The following is a 17,132-nucleotide window of genomic DNA, read 5'->3' on the forward strand; positions in this document are numbered from 1 at the left end:
TGAACTAAGTCATGTGTGGACCTGCAAAAGCACAAGCTGATTCTGTGTACAGTGGTAAGGATGGTTCATAAGATCAGGTCATGAGAGCCAATGATAATTTTTGGGTGGACACTCTCCTGAGTGCCAAGAATACTAGGTTCTAGTTCGCGCTCTGTCATTGCCTGTTTCTAACAACAATTGATTTAATCTTTTGGTCCTCAGTCCTTAAAAATGCTATAGTTTATAGAAAATATAATTATAAATCATTAACTTGGCTTTTTATTTCTATTACTACTTCCAAATGCTAGTATTTAAGCCTAAGATATGAATTTCCCTAGTTTTAGTTATGTATATCATGCTTATCAAATGATAGTACAATATATTCCTGAAGAGATATTTAAACAAGCAGGGAATCTAGGATATGAGGTTAATTTAAGCAAAAGGTCTATGAGTGAAAATTAATATCACTGCTGGAGAACTTGGAGTGATGTCAAATTCTTGTTTTTAATCTGTATAATAACCCAATTTTCACATATTTATGTTAGTTTTGGAGAACAAACAAAATATTGTTTGTAAATATTACCACATTCATTAAATTCTAATAATTTGCATCATTAAAGGATTATTTTTATGAATTTTTCTGTTTGTAACATTTCACAAAAAATAAATTTTCAATAAAAAAAGAAAACATTTTCTGGTTAAGAGTAATGTGTAGGAACTCATACAACTGCAAACAAGGAAATACCAATTGGAAAATGTGGACTCCAGACAAGATGTTATTTAATGAATTTTTCCTTTTTGTCTTCAAGGAAAGTTAAAGTGATAATAGATTATTAACTAAGTTTACTGAAAATGTTTCACAGTTCAATGAATCTAATGTATTTTATTTCTTTCCACAGTCTTCATGAATGCAGCAATTCCTATAGCAGCTGTTCTTGCTGTAAGACACTTTTTCTTCCTTTTAAACATGGAGCAAAGTCAGTGTTTAGAAATGATTTATAAACAAGAATGTGTGGGTGGGAATTAATATTACCTCACCTATACCAGTTATTTTCTTTGCCGTCTCCATTGCAATAGTTCTAATCCAAGGTTTCTCAACTGTGGCACTAATGACATTTCGGCTCACATCATTCTTTGTTGTAAGGGCCCATTTAAGGATGTTTAGCAGCATTCGTGGCTTCTATCTAATTGCCATTAGAATCCTCCACACCCAAGTCCTGACAATCAAAAATATCCCGGGACATTGCCAAATGAGCTCTGGGAGCAATTTTGTCAGTATGAGAACTAACTGTTCTGATCTCCCTGAGCTGGTTTCTGGACATTCTTATAACAGGATGGTGTTAGTTCAACAACCAGAAAATGTCAAATAATTACATTATATTTCAAACTTAAATTACAAACCCGGGAGCTAGGTTCCTATTTAGAAATGTAAATGTGCCTACATTGGACACCAATGTTGGCAGTTTTAGTAAAAGTCCACAATAAGGACCTGAAAACCCTGGGATGTTCTCTTCTTCTCCTAGAAAATTTAGTGTTGGTTGCAAAGATCCTGGATGGTTGTTAAGAGCCCTGGTTTCTCCTTACTGTTCTTCTCCCAACTCAGTAATTTAACAGAAGTCAGTTATCTAATCTGTAAACAGAATCTGTTTTACCCTTCTCACAGGGTTGCTGTTAGAATGAATGAAAGCCATTAGTGTTCTACCAATAACAACTATTATTTTTCTTAGGGAGTAATTTGGATGAAGTAATTGTTTTCATAGTTGCAATAGACATACTGGCATAGCAGAATAGGTTAGGTTTGTGAAACTGAATGTAAGCATTTGTGAAACCTTCTTCAGCTTTCTCTAAAGAAATCCCTTCTTTCACAGACATTTGTGACCCACGCATACACCAGCAAGAAACTTCTACAACCTGCAGAGGCCTTTGCTTCACTGTCTCTCTTTCATATCCTGGTCACTCCATTGTTCCTGCTCTCCACAGTGGTCAGATTTGCAGTAAAAGCCATCATAAGGTATGCATTGCAATGTCTGGAATTCTTTGCTTGGTTATAAAAAAAATATACACTCATGGTAGTAAATTTGAGATAGTATAAATACAACAGTAAAATCACTGTCCAGAGATAGCTATTGTCAAAATTTTGATATGCTACCTTCCAGTACTTAATATAAAAATAATTATTCCAACCCTGGCCAGTGTGGCTCAGGTGGTTGGGCATCACCCCTTGCACCAAAAGGTTGCTGGTTTGATTCCTGTTAGGGCACATGTCAAGCTCAATCCCCAGTAGGGGGCATGCAGGAGGCAGCCAATTGATATTTCGCTCTCACTTTGATGTGACTCTTTCTCTCTCCCCCTCTCCCTTCCTCTCTGTCCAAAAATCAATGTAAAAATCTTTTTTATTTTTAAAATATTTATTTATTAAATTAATTGGGTGACACTGGTCAACATGAACATATAGGTTTCAGGTGTGGGTTTCTATGTTAGAAAATCTGTATATTGCACTATGTGCCCACCACCCAAAATCAAATCTCCTCTCACCTTATATTAGGACTCCTTTCTTCCCCCACCCCATTCCCTCTGGCAACCACCACACTGCTGTTTGTGTTCACAAGTTTCAGTTTTATATCCCACATATGAGTGAAATCATATGGCTCTTAGTTTTTTTCTGACTGACTTATTTAGCATAATGTTCTCGTGGTCCATCTGTGTTGTTGCAAATGGCACTATTTCATCCTATCATATGGCTGAATACCCCTGATTTTGTAAACGAAATCAGAAATGAGAGAGAAGTCACCACAGACATCATAGATATACAAAGGATCATACTAGAATAGTATGAAAAACTTTATGCCACCGAATTCAATCACCTAGAAGAAATGGATAAGTTCCTAGAAATATAACCTTCCTAGACAAAATAATGAAGAATTGGAAAATCTAAACAGACCAATCAGCAGTGAGAAAATTGAAACAAACTTCCCAAACCTCCCAAAAAACAAAAGTCCAGGACCACAAGGTTTCACCAGTGAATTCTACCAAACATTCAAAGAAGATTTAAAACCTACCCTTCTCACACTCTTCCAAAAAATTGATGAAGGGGCAATACTTTCTAACACATTCTATAAGGCCAATATAACCCTGATACCAAAACCTGGCAAAGATAACACAAAGAAAGAAAGCTACAGACCAATATCTCTGATAAATACAGATGCAAAAATTCTAAACAAAATACTAGCAAATTGAATAAAACAGTACATCCAAAAAATAATACATCATAATCAAGGGGGTTCATTCCAGGGCACAAGGATGGTTCAACATATGGAAATCAATCAATGTAATATACCACATTAATAAAAGAAAAGATAAAAATCATATGATCTTATCAATAGATGCAGAAAAAAAAACATTTGATAAGATACAACATTCATTTATGATTAAACCACTCAATAAAATTGGAATAAAAGGACAGTACCTCAACATATTAAAGGCCATCTATGATAATAAACGCTTAACTAACATCATACTCAATGATGAAAAACTGAAAGCTTTTTCTCCAAGATCAGGAACAAGGCAAGGATGTCCACTCTCACCACTCTTAAAAAAGTGTAGCTTTTGACTCCTGTTTTACTTACTGTTTTTTATAATTTTCTCCCTCATTTAGGTCATAACACATGATGTTTACTGATTGTGTGTTATTCCATTGTTTGGAAGTGTTATAATTTATTTCATGACTACCTTTTTATTGGACATTTAAAATATTTTGTTCTCTCTCTGATATAAATAATATTTATAACATTGAAGTAAATATCTTTATTTACCTTTAAACTTTTGTCTGATTATTTTCTTAAGTTAGATTTCTATAATTCGGAATACTAGTTCTAATAGCATGTGCACTTTTAAGGTCCTTGATGAATGCAGCTATGTTGTTTTCCATTGAAAGAGTAGTAGGTCAAAGGTGTACATATTTAAAGATTTTTTTATGAGTATCGTCATGTTTTCCAGTGAAGCTGGATCAGCTTATGTTTTCACCAACATTAACACATCACCTCATAATCTCAAAAAAATAAATCCTAGGCTCACAGTCTCTGCAAATGGAAAGGCTTGATAAAACTACTCAGTATTATGTTCATTTTAAACTAGAGGCCCAGTGCGCACGAAATCGTGTGCAAGTTGCTCGCTTTGGCTTGCCTCAGTTGGTCACCCCGCCCATTGCCATTAGTAGCTCACTGCCCCACCCTCCACCACTCTTAGCTCTCTGCCGCCAGTAGCTCGCACCCCACCCTGTCTGCCGCAAGAGCCGCTGTGCATTTGGTCATGACTGCATGACGGCGTTATGGCCACAGGCCTTTTATATAAGAGATATGCTTTTGTAGTATTTCTAACCAGTGTGGACTTTGTCTCAGACTCACAATTTCTCGCAATGCAAAACTATAAAAATAGATGTGATATGATAATGATTATTTCCCCACCATTTTTACTTGTATTATATAATAAATATGTTACCAAACCATATATGTTATATGACACTGTATGTGCCATAGTCTACCATATATGAATCCTCACTGTACACAAGGCAGTCTTCAAATCATATTTTTCTTTTTGCTATAAGGTCCTATAAACTTTATAAAACATCAGCATGTTTCATAAAAAGTTATTTTATTTATATTAGGCCTTTGAAAAAAATGCCAAGATATTGCAAAACTAAGGAATATTGGAAATTGAGGTCTTAAATAGACAAGGCATGGTGTTTCCATTGATAGCAATGTAGAACATCTTTTGTAAGGTCTTTTAAAATGAGCAAATTTTCCCAAAGTCTGTGTATTACTAAGAAAACAAATATTTAATATTTAAAACATCACAATCTTGACTTTTAGGCAATAGTTTATGTTGGCTTAACAACATCAATACCAAGTAACTTTAAAATAACTTATTTATTCTAAAACAAGTTCTGATTGGTTATAACAGTATCCTAACATGATTTCAATCCCATCCTGTAAGATAAGCCATTAGTAAACGATTCTGGAGCTGGGTTTAAAGTTCCGGCTCTCAGGCCTCATCTGCCCTCATTTTTTTGCCTTATTGTTCTGCCTTCTAAAACACTTGTACAGATCACTGACTGATTTTTGTAGCACCGCTTCCAAATTAGGCCGTGCTCTGGAAGGGAAGCTAGTTCAAACAATAAAATTGATAAATGGCCAGAGTCTGCTATTTTGGTCCTTATTTTCATTTTCTCCATTTAATAGCTGTCCCTCTCATGGTTGCATTTTAAATTGAAATTTGATTTTGTGCTGCTGCAGGTGAAGATAGAAAATAGTTGATAAGCTATACCAAATAACTCCTCTGAAATCAGGAGGCTACACCAAAAGGATGTTAAGAATTGATATGGAAAACAAAAAACAAACAAAAATTTTTGGGTGTCCTTGAGTTCATAGTATACAATCCTGCTGTTAGTAAATACTGGTAATTTTGAAGGTGAATAATATTCCCTGTGCATTTCTGCATAGCACTCTCTCGTCCCCATGTCCCAGGGAAAAGGCATTTGCCAGTTTGATAAAGACCAGTGTGTTTTCAGGGCTCAGCTCCAGCTTTTCCAAGCCATAGGCCAAATGGAATCAGCTTACAAAACTTGCTTCTCTAGAATGAGTTTCCGTGGTTGATTTGTGGGTCCTACAGAGATGAGCGGTCCACAGAGGAGGCCCGTGCTTTTTCCCATTGTGTGCTGGTTCTGGGAACCCAACTGAGTGTTTTCCCATTGTTGACTAGGCTCAGCATATCTTCTGTGCCTGGGAACCCGTGACCGGTCTTGGATGCCAGTTGGCCCACAGCGAGTTGAACAGCCTGTTTATAATCGGGGACTTTGGTCAGCTGATTTTGAAACCTCTTCTTTAGGACTGTGGAAATCCTAAGTTCTTCGCTGCATTTTTAAATGCGTTTAGAAGTTCTTTGGGTTAGAATGGGGTGCAGCCTATTCCCAATTTGTGTTATACGTACATGTCAGAGGCTTATAAAGTCTCTACTGTAGGAAATTTCCATGCCAGCTAAATTTGTTTGCTATGGGAAAGTTCTAGGCTTTCTTCTAAAAATGTCTAGCTTTTAGACAAAATTTCTTCAAGTTGTTTATTGGGTGGGACCCCATGTACACATATAATAAAATGGAAGAAAGAGGAAGTTATGTTTCAGGATTTCTCCTTCCCGTTTGAGTTTTCTGGACATTTTAGAATGATGTGTCCAAGTCTAAGTTTGCAAAACAGAGTGAGATATGAAGAAAAGTAAGAAAAGTCGCTATTATCTAAAATAAAATACTTGAATAAGAGTGATTTTTCAGGATGCTCGCCTCAGTTCTCCACTTTGGTTTATTTATAAGGAAGTAATTTATGTGTTTTGCTTTTCTGGAGGAAAATGTAAGTTGATATGTTATACCCTTCATAAATAATTTGAATTTAGGTTGCTGTTATTTGATGTATAATGTAACATCTATGTCCAAAGATGTTATTTGCCAAGGGGAAAATGTGCAAAACAAATCCTCTGCTTTGTTGGAAAATAACTTCGTGTCCTTTCTCTCCTGTACCTCCCAAAGGAATGTGTGCTTGGCTCATCTATTGCAATTATCTTCAATCAAGTAAATTGTTACTGATATTTGTCATAGAGCAGGCGTACACTTTGACCTGGTCTCTGTTTACAAAAATGTCATAGTTCCTACAAGAAAAATAACTGCCAGCAACAAAAAAGTTATTCCCAATTAATGTGATACCTGTATACAATACTCAGGTTGTATCTAAATACTCAAAGTGAAACTTGAAAAGTGAGAAAATAGCAGTGTAATTAAAACCTTAAGTATGTTTATAATTTATCTAAATATATGGGAAGTTAATAAAATACTGACCTATAAGGATAATGGAGGCAGGATAGCAAATTGGTTGGCCTCAAATATGCCTACTTTTTAAATCTTAGCACTGCCATGGAGTACTCATTGTTTAACCTCAAACACATTAGTTAGTATCTCTATGGCTCAGCTTCCTCAGTTATCAAATGGGCACACTAATAGGTCCTGTTTCTGGCAATTGAGAGAATGAAATAATGCATGCAAAGTGCCCAGCACATTGCCTAAATATTTTAAGCATTTAAAAAATCTCCATTTTACTAATTTACCACCATTTTATTAATCTCCATTCCATACTTCAGAGAGATATCTCTGTAGGTCTAGATGCACTTGTTAGCACTTTAAGGACATTGCTTGGCACTGGGGATTGCAAAGAGGAAAGGTAGTGATAAATCCATAGGAAGTCCACAGTCTAATTGGAGAGAACAGGAGAGGAACCCAATGACAATACAATACCTTATGCTATTATAGAGCTCTACACAGAATTCCAATTGGCCTATATCTGGGGATCATTGAAGCTCATCAAGAGACAAGGCAGATAGTCTGTCCAGTAAAGGTTTAAAGGAGGTGTTGAATTCTTCATAGGATCTTGAAGTATTAGTAGGACTCAGTTATTTGAAGGAAAGGGGAAAACATGTTCTATGTGAGGGAGCAATGTATGCAAGGGGAAAGGGTGAATAAGTAGGTGAGATCTCAGTCCATTCAGGGGATGAAAGTAGTTGAGTGTAGTTGGAGAAAGGATCTGATATGGAGTTAGGGGATGAAGCTGGAGAATAAAATCCTGATTAGCTTGTAGATGATGCTAAGGATGCTGAAAAGCTAGGGGTGTCATTTGTTATTTTAAAGAGAGAATTGTCTGAACAGATTTGGATTTTTAAAATATAATCCTGGCAGCATGGTGAAAATTACTTCACCCTTGGTCAGGATTCATGCATTTTTCATCATTGTTTTGCCTCTAATTTCTGAAAGGCCTCATATGAACAGGAAATGCTTGTTGTATTACCCATTTATTCATTCACCAGACATTTCTTGAGGAATTACTATGTTATACCTTTGACATTGGAGAGATAGACAATTGTTCATTGTAATTGGAGTTGCGAAGTTGGGTGTTATAAAGTTCTCCCCTGCCCCAGTTATGCTCAGAGACCATTGTTTCTTGATGTTCAGCAAGAATGGGGCTCATTAATTCCATAAAAGCTTCAGTAAGATTTATATGGGTACTGGAGAAGTGAAATGGAGAATTGAATCAACCAACTTTACTTAAATGTCTGAACTATGGATTTACTCCTTCTTTGATTTATTCAACAAACATTCATCTAGTAGTATGTGCAAGGAGCTGCTGGACTTAGAGTTACCAAGGCAAATAAATTGGGCTGGCCCTGTACTTTCCTTTGTGTGAGAAGACAGAGGGTGAGATTGTTTGAGGTAGTCTTTTGATTGATGAAAGACTGATCCTTAAAATCCAGTCTCTTCAAAACTTAAGAATAGAATGACAAAATCTATAAGAGGAAAGAAGGTCTTTTACTACTACTTTTAAGATAGTTCTTAAAAGTTCTCATCTCAAGAAAAAAATTTGTATGTGTGTATGTTGATGGATGTAACTAGATGTATAGTTATTTTGAAATATATACAAATATCAAATAATTATGTTATACATCTGAAACTAATGTAATATTATAGTCTATTATTCCTTGATGAAAAAAAGTAAAGAAGTAACAACTACTATTAAAATGAATAAAATGCCATTGCATAAGGCATTTCTAATACTTTTTTTTAAAGTCTGTATGGCCAGGCTTTGCTGCAATGTCTCAAAAAGAGTACACAAATCAAAGCTCTTTTTCTTTCTGGGCTCTGAAATTTTTTTTAATTGTAGTAAAATACATATGTATATTTTCCATTTAAACCATTTTAAGTGTACTTTTGTGATAGTAAGTACATTTATACTGTTGTGCAACCATCACCTCAATCCATCTCCAGAAATTTTTTACCTTCTCAAATCAAAACTCTATACTCATTAAATAATAACTTTCCATTTACCTCTCCTCCCAGTCCCTGGTAACCACCATTGATTTCTGTCTCTATGAACTTGACTATTCTAAGTATCTCATATAAATGGAATTATACATTTGTGTGTGTGTGTGTGTGGCTTATTTACCTTAGCATAGTGTCTTCAAGGTTCATCCATATTATCATATCACTATTTTAAAGTGAGTCAGGAATTCCAGAACCATGGTGCAGCCACCATGGAAAACAGTATGGCGGTTCCTCAAAAAAAATTAAACATAGGATTATCATATAGTGTGGCGATTCCACTTCTGGGTATATACCCAAAAGAATTGAAAGTAGGAGCGTGAATAGATATTTGTACACCCGTGTTCATAACAGCACTATTTATAATAGCCAAAAAGTGGAAACAACCCAGGTGACCATGAATGGATGAATAAACAAACAATATGTGGCATTTACATACAATGGAATATTATTCAGCTAGAGCTCTTCTTAACCAATTATGTCTTTTAGTTCCCTGCAAATACAATTTGGAAGCTAATAGATTGCCCCAATGAATTTTTATCTACCTTTATGTTGAAAACACGAGAGGAAATAGTTTCTATGGCATGTAAACATAAAGGGTTTAAAGGTCATGGGCAACAGACTGAATTAAATTTACTTTTCTTCATTTTATTAGTCTGTCAGAAAATCAAACTAGCTAGCCCTATCTGGAGGCAATTAACTTGACTAGAAGCTCAAATGAAAAAAAAATTTAAAAGAAACCATTGTTTCAAATACATAATTTCTAGTTTCTTATTAAAGGCAATATTTTCCCTGTGGTTGATGCTCATGTGCCAAGCCCATTTGTCCCATTCTAGAATGCTAAAAGGAACATTTCTTTTGCAGCTTCACAGAATTTTTTTAGTGTACTATTTTATTTATAGGAGGATTTTTCCAATCTTGTTTTGTTTTCTTTGATTTTTTCCTTTTGCTTCTAATCCTGTGACATTGGTCTGAAAAGTTAGAGCAGGAGGGATGGGAGCACCCATGAGTTTTGTGCCCAGCCTAAGCAGACCATACTGAAGAAAGTTGGCAAACTACTCTTCTAGAGTAGGGTTTCTCAAACTGTAATGTTGTATAAAGCATCTCGGGGCCTTATTACAACACTAGAGGCCCAGCACGTGAAATCTCTCGGCCCCACCCACCCGTGCATGCCCCGCCCACCTGCCCACTGCCAGCCTTGCTGCCATTGGAGCCTGTGGGCCATGGGGGAGGGGCCGAGAGGTGCTCCATGCACCTCATGGTGTCGTTTTGGTCGTGATGCCTCTTGGCCTTTTATTATGATGATGATATATTTTGATTAAGCAAGTCTGGAGTGGGGCCTGATGTCCTCTGTCTCTAGTAAGCTTTCAGGTGTTGTTGATGCTTCTGGTCCTTGGCCAACATTTTGAGGACCAGCTCTCTAGAGGGCCCTCTCCTTACCAGGTTCAGAAAATAGGTGTAATATATAACGTGTAAACCAGATAGCATAGCGGCCATGGACGCCATATCTGTGTGTTAACACTAAATGCTTTTAGGCAGGTTACTTAACTTCTCTGTACTTATTTCCCCTCATTTGTAAAGTTAGAATAATGAGTACTTTCCTCATGTATTATTTTTAACCACCCTGTTCAAGCTCCTCTCCAACTCAGTCTTTGACAAGGAATATAAATGCAAAAAAAACCCCACCAAAAATGAAACCAAACCAAACAAACAAAAAAGTGCAAAGGTAATTTGACTAATTTAAGGTGACCAATTGATTCTGTTTTTTCTGAAAATTTTCCATTTTTAGAACTAAAAGTGCTAGGTCCCGGGGATCCATCATTCCTGGGCAATTTAGGATGCTCGTTTGTCTGAGTTGAATTTCCAGTTGGTCTGGAGACATGATTTTAAGTTGCTTGCTCAACAGGATAGTGAGAGGAAGAGTTTGTTTAAGTAGAACTTCATTATTGGTGGCCTTATTTTTGACCCTTTGTGACCCTTTGTGTTTGTTTGTTTGTTGCAGTGTTCAAAAGTTGAATGAGTTTCTCCTTAGTGATGAGATTGGTGATGACAGCTGGCGAACTGGTGAAAGTTCTCTTCCTTTTGAGTCCTGTAAGAAGCACACTGGAGTTGTAAGTGTTTTTTCTTGTTACGGAAACTTGTGAATAGTGAATGAATGCTTTAAAATGGGTGCATTGAGAAGAAATTGTAAGCTTCACTTTAATCTATATGAAAAATGATTGACACCTGCTTCTACAACACATCTCACAAATCTAAAATCAGTCAATAAATGTGTGAGGCCTATCTTTATAAGTCATCAAAGCATTTTCCCAAGAGACTCGGCACATGGTTTTTTTTTTATTTTAATAATCTATTTTTTATATTTCAATTATATTTGACATTCAATATTATATTAATTTCAGGTGTACAGCATGGGAGTTAGACATTTATGTAACTTACAAAGTGTTCCCCCCAATAAATCTAGTATTTACCTGGCACTATACATAGTTATTATAATATTATTGACTATATTTTCTATGCTGTACTTGATATTCCCAAGACAGCACATGTTCAATTCAAATGGAAATTGGGAGGTTGTACCCCAAGCTTTATATAAAAATAATACAAAATCAGCTTACAACTGTACCATATTCTTATAATACTTTTTAGCTGTATTACACATTTTAGTTTAAAAAGTGCTTTCTGATGCATTATGTCTTTTGACTCACTGAACACTACATTGCATCACCTATTTTTCTTTTTCAGGTTAATATATTAAGTTTGCATGTGATATGGCTTGAATAAAGTCAGAAAATTAGTAAGTGGCAGAGCCAGAATTAAAACTTGAGTATTTTAAGTCTTGAACCAGTTTATTTATCTATTACACAAATACTTGCTCAGTATCTACATAACAGTTGGAAATACAGTCAATATTATTTTTTCATGTGATATGACATGTATTTGCCTGTGCTTCCACTTACTGACTACCCTGTACTTCATGCCAAGACCTATACATGCAGCAATGAACAAGGCAGAAAAGATTGTTCTTGTCACAGAGTTTGCTTTCTTAAGGCAGGAGAAGATGTTAAACAAGTAAAAAAAATGAGATAATTTTTGCTGTAGAAAGAAAATAAAATGATCAGAGAGTGACTGGGATACTTGAAGCAGGGTGGTAATTTCCCAGAAGGTCCCTTCGATAGCTGGCATTTGAGATGATACCTGAATGAAGAGTAGGCACCTGTTCTGCAAAGCTCTGGGAAAGAGCATTTCAGGCAGAGAACTAGCCCATGCAAAGACCTCGAGGTAGTAATTAATGTGGTGTGTTCAAGGAGCAGAGGAGCACTACGGCAAAGCCTGGTAAAGGAGGAAGAGAAAGGACAAAGTAAGATCAAGGATTAAGGGTCTTATAGATATGGAAAGATTTGGATTTTATTAGCATGGAATAGGAAGCCACTAGACAGTTTCAAAGTAGGGAACGATATTAATTTGTTTATATTTCTAAAAGATCACTTTGGCTACTTAATAGAAAGTAGTCAATGGAGACAAGAGTAGAACAGATAGATCACTAAAGAGGTCTTTATAAAATAAGAAAAAATTAATGGTTGAAATTAGTTTTTATTGCGTTTCAGTGGACCTAGAGAGGAAGTGACCAAATTTATTTCTTTAGGCTGGGCTTACAAAGACTTGCTAATAGATTGCATGGAGGGAATGAAGGAGGAAGAGGACTCAAGGATGAGTCAGGTTATTGGTTTGACTGCTGGGTAGATGGTGGACCATTAACTGATATCCAGAGGTTGAGAAATGAGTAAGTTTGTGTTGAGGTGGAATCAAGAGGTATATTTTGCACATGATAATCTTGAGATATATATTTACATCCAAGAAGAGAAATCAGCAATTGAAGGTGTAAAGATATGAGTCATTAGCCATTAGATAATATTTAAATCAATGGAACTAGACTTTTGAAAAGCATGTCTGAAAAATTCTAAAGACTTTAAAATTAATATGTATTTTCATAACAGTAAAACAGAAAGGTGTTATTCTAAAATGAGTTATGGTATAAGTTAATATTAGTTACTCATGTTACTCTTAGAGAAAAATATGAATGGATTTACCATATATGTAACCAAACCAAAATGCACATGCAGTCTCCTGACTGGAATTGATTGAGGCTTGGAAAGCCTTTATCAGAAGTCAATCAATCTTAAATTTTTCTTTACATCATGTTTAAAAATACTGAAAACAGTTAAGATGAGCAGTTGGCTGTATTTAGGTTTGTTGTTATTTTTCTGCATTTCTGAAGTTATTTTTTTTTACTCTCTGTTAAGTTGTTTTGTTGAGCAGGTGTGACTTTTGTCTGAGAAGGAATCACCATCCATGTTTGTGGACATGCCTCAAAATGCTTGTTTGCTATTGTGTGGATATGAACACAAAGACAAGAACACATTATGAAGCGTCTACATTTTGAGGCAGCAGGAAAGTGAAGCATTTGATTAGAAGAGCCTTGTCACACTTTGGATGATAGGAGGTTACCAAAGAACTCATTTCAGAGCTGTAGAGGAAGAGCAGGGTGAGATGACCTCGAGAAAGGGGATGTGGGAGGTCAAATTTGTGGAGTTAGGGAAATCTGAAGAATCTTTTGTATGAGATGAGGGATAGAAGAAAAATTGAACTGAGAAAAGATTTTTGGAATGAAAAAAGAATCCCCTTCAAATGCATCTAATATCTTCAGGGTTATTGAAACCAGACTGGACTTCTGATGTCTTTCAGGGTCATTCATCACGGCTGATGGGCCAAACCACAAACGACAAACTTTTAAAAATGGAGTTGAAAAAGCTGTGTGTTTGAAAATAACACTAATGGAAACTCCTCTTGAGAGCGCTTAAGATGCTATGTATTCTGTAAAAGCTTAGAGTTAAGTGGTTTTGGCTGTAGAATCTCCATGGAGAATTAGTGACATTCTAGAGCCAAAGTCTCTTCAAATTACATCTGTGGAACTCCGACTCAAATCTCTGTCAACACATCTCCTCCTCCCACCCTCTCCTTAGTTTTGTGAAGAACATGAAGTCATTCCTTTTGGACCTCTGGGGGCAATACTACTATAGAATTATTCTAGAAAACATTAAATATATGTATAGGTATAGACCTGTCTTGTGTGGAAAATATATTTAGCTTAAATGATAGTGTCTTTCTATAGCATCTCATACAGTGTTCTTCTAGGGTCATCTGTGAGGACTGTGAGAAGAAAAACAAAACTAAGATAAAATTTCATAAGCACTCTTTTTTATTTTTTAAGTTGAAATGCATTGAGTGTTTTCTGTGTGACAAAAACACTGATACTTCTTCTTAGCGACTTTTTAATCTGTTAATTTATTTGCATGTAGCCTATTTGATGGTGTGAGATGCAGTTGATATATACCAACGATGGAAGTTGGAAGAACAGTATCTTATTTGGATTAAGTTTCTGATTATTTGAGTACATTCCTAATTCTGATAGTAACGCTCAATGAATTTTTCAAAAAGCTAAATCTATAATTCCAGACCCCCTTCCAAGTTTAACAGTTCTTTGCTTTTATATGTAGTTTATCAGTTTTAAAGTATATTACTATTTAGCCTTCACAATCTCTATAAGGTATTTAAATATTGAGCTTATAAACTTTTCTATATTAGAGGCTTACAGATCAGAATTTTCTACCTTCTCTTTCGTCAATTGTCTTTATCCCTTGAAATTAAACTCAAAATTAGAGAATAACAAATTTCTAGTTATGACAGTTTAGGTTCATCTTAAGTACCTGAAGACTATTCAATGACAGCTGGCATCTTTATTATGGACTAGAAGCCCGATGCACGACATTTGTGCAAGAGTAGGCCTTCCTTCCCCCGACTGCCGGCACCAGCTTCCCTCCAGCCCCCGGAAGGCACCTGGGACCCAGGCTTTCCTCACAGCCCCGGCTTTGTCCGGAAGGTCATCTGGAAGGACGTCCAGTCTAATTAGCATATTACGCTTTTATTATTATAGATGCTTTAGTCATTTGACTAAGAACAATGCTATAATCCTATATAATAAAAGGGTAATATGCAGATCGACTAAACGGCAGACCAACTGGTTGCTATGATGCTCACTGACCACCAGGGGGCAGACTCTCAATGCAGGAGCTGCCCCAAGCCCGCAGGCCCCGATCACCCTGTTGGCCAACCTCTAGATTCCTTCCCCCGATGGAAAACAGGGAACTGGGGGTGGGCGAGGCCAGGCCAATGTCCCTGCCCCATCGGTTGCCCTCACACAGAGGGTGACCGGTGGGGAATGGGAGGTGGTGCCGGTGAGCAAGTGGGGGGGGAGGCCAACCTCTCAGTCCCTTCCCCCCAGCAGGCTCTGATTGCCCGATGGCAAACGGGGAACCAGGGGTGGGTGGCGGTGGGGGACAGGGCCAGCTGTTGGCAGCTGGGGAAGATGGCCCTGATCCCAGGTCAGGCCTAGGGACCCCACCTGCGCACGAATTTCGTGCGCTGGGTCTCTAGTTAGCAAATAAAACCCTACTATAGTATATTTCATGATTTGAAAAACAAAGTTGCTGATGCTGCTGAATTCTAACTCTGTTCAGGATTCCATGTTCTCTGCTTAAAGCACCTGATCTTACCCTCCTCAGTGGTGATGCGACCTGAAATCTAATGGGACCTTTTTATGGGATGGGTTGTCACGCCCCAGGACCCTACGAGTAGAATCCTCCAGTGAATACACTCAGTGAACATTTGGGCAGGACCAGGAGACCCTCATAGCGCTGCTGGCCCCCTGGAACTCTCTCAGGCATTGGGCCCACGCCCCATCCCTTACCTGAAAGAAATTTCACACAAAAGCACCTACCACGAACAGGCCTCCCCCAGGGGGGATCACAGCCTCCTACAGGGGCTTGAAGTATACCCTGGGCCAGGCCCACCTCGGGTGCAAGATGGCAAATGGGGAACTGGGGGTGGGTGGCAGCGGGGGGTAGGCAGCTGCCAGCAGCTGGGGACGATGGTCCTGATCGCAAGCCAGGCCTAGGGACCATACCCGTGCATGAATTTCGTGCGCTGGGCCTCTAGTATTTGATAAAGACCAGATCACTTTACAATGCTTGTGGGGTTTCCTTATGAAATAATATGCATGTTTGGGGAAAAACATCCTAGTTCTTTATACCTTTTCTCACTCCACAATGGATCCTCAGGTGATGTTAGCCCGATCTGATTTAAGTGAGTGTTTGAGATTCAAAATCCTCATGATTCAGAATGCAATAACAAATGTACTATTGGAACATTTTCAAGCCTGGTAGCCTAACAAGTAGATTCAGGTTTAACCTGAATTAGTCTGTGTGCCTTTTGACATGACGCACAGTTCTTTATTGCCTGGGTGTATTCATCCAATAGCTGGAGAAAAGATATCCAAAACCTAGCTTGGGGTTTGACACTTTAACTTTCATCGTTTTGCAAGTCACATATTTTTGTGTTTTTTCATTTTTCTTAAAAAATGTGAATTAAACTTAAAATTATAGCTTAACACTTTTTCGTTATAATTTGCCCTTTTTGGCCGAAACCGGTTTGGCTCAGTGGATGGAGCGTCGGCCTGCGGACTGGAGGGTCCCGGGTTCGATTCCGGTCAGGGGCATGTGCCTGGGTTGCGGGCACATCCCCGGTGGGAGATGTTCAGGAGGCGGCTGATCAATGTTTCTCTCTCATCGATGTTTCTGACTCTCTATCTCTCTCCCTTCCTCTCTGTGAAAAATCAATAAAATATATTTTAAAAAATAATAATAATTTGCCCTTTTTGAGGGGGAGGGGGAAGGGAGAAACCAGTGAAATAATTTAAGTATGACATTTACTTGTTTCTTTTTCTTGAAATTCAAGTGGAGGAGTAGCAATGTGAGTTCAGTCAAACCTCAATTTTTTCATAAAGCTTCAATTTGTGTTCTTTTCCATTTGGAATGCAACAGCCAAAAACTATAAACAGGAAACAGCCTGGAAGATATCACCTGGACAGCCATGAGCAATCAACACGACGTCTACGTCCTGCAGAATCAGAGGACATTGCAATAAAGGTTATTCTACTTCCTGGATTCTTACATGAATAGAAACATTAATATTATGGTGAAGTTCAGCAAATGTGTTCTGAAACGTGTTTTTAAAGTCTCTTTACAATGATCACTAATCTTATAACATTTTTAAAAATATTCTGATGAGTTTAGAATTCTCAGTTCTTCCTGACCTCCCAACCGCAGTTATGCCTCAGCGGTATGTTCTA

The 17,132-nt window shown here is 37.3% G+C and overlaps 1 protein-coding gene across 8 annotated transcripts in view; it reads left to right on the forward strand.

Annotated features, from left to right (window-relative positions):
• Positions 1-17,132, forward strand: part of ABCC9 (ATP-binding cassette, sub-family C (CFTR/MRP), member 9) — a 113,637-nt gene that overhangs the window by 31,831 nt on the left and 64,674 nt on the right. For all 8 annotated transcript variants that reach the window (XM_014542338.1, XM_005869563.2, XM_014542336.1 and 5 more), the window contains exons 13-16: positions 879-919; positions 1,848-1,990; positions 10,887-10,995; positions 16,825-16,929. In XM_014542338.1, the coding sequence (XP_014397824.1) occupies positions 879-919; positions 1,848-1,990; positions 10,887-10,995; positions 16,825-16,929 (398 nt within the window). The remainder of the gene's footprint in view (positions 1-878; positions 920-1,847; positions 1,991-10,886; positions 10,996-16,824; positions 16,930-17,132) is intronic.

The sequence above is a fragment of the Myotis brandtii genome, unplaced genomic scaffold, assembly GCF_000412655.1.
Source record: "Myotis brandtii unplaced genomic scaffold, ASM41265v1 scaffold299, whole genome shotgun sequence".
Taxonomy (NCBI): Eukaryota; Metazoa; Chordata; class Mammalia; order Chiroptera; family Vespertilionidae; genus Myotis; species Myotis brandtii.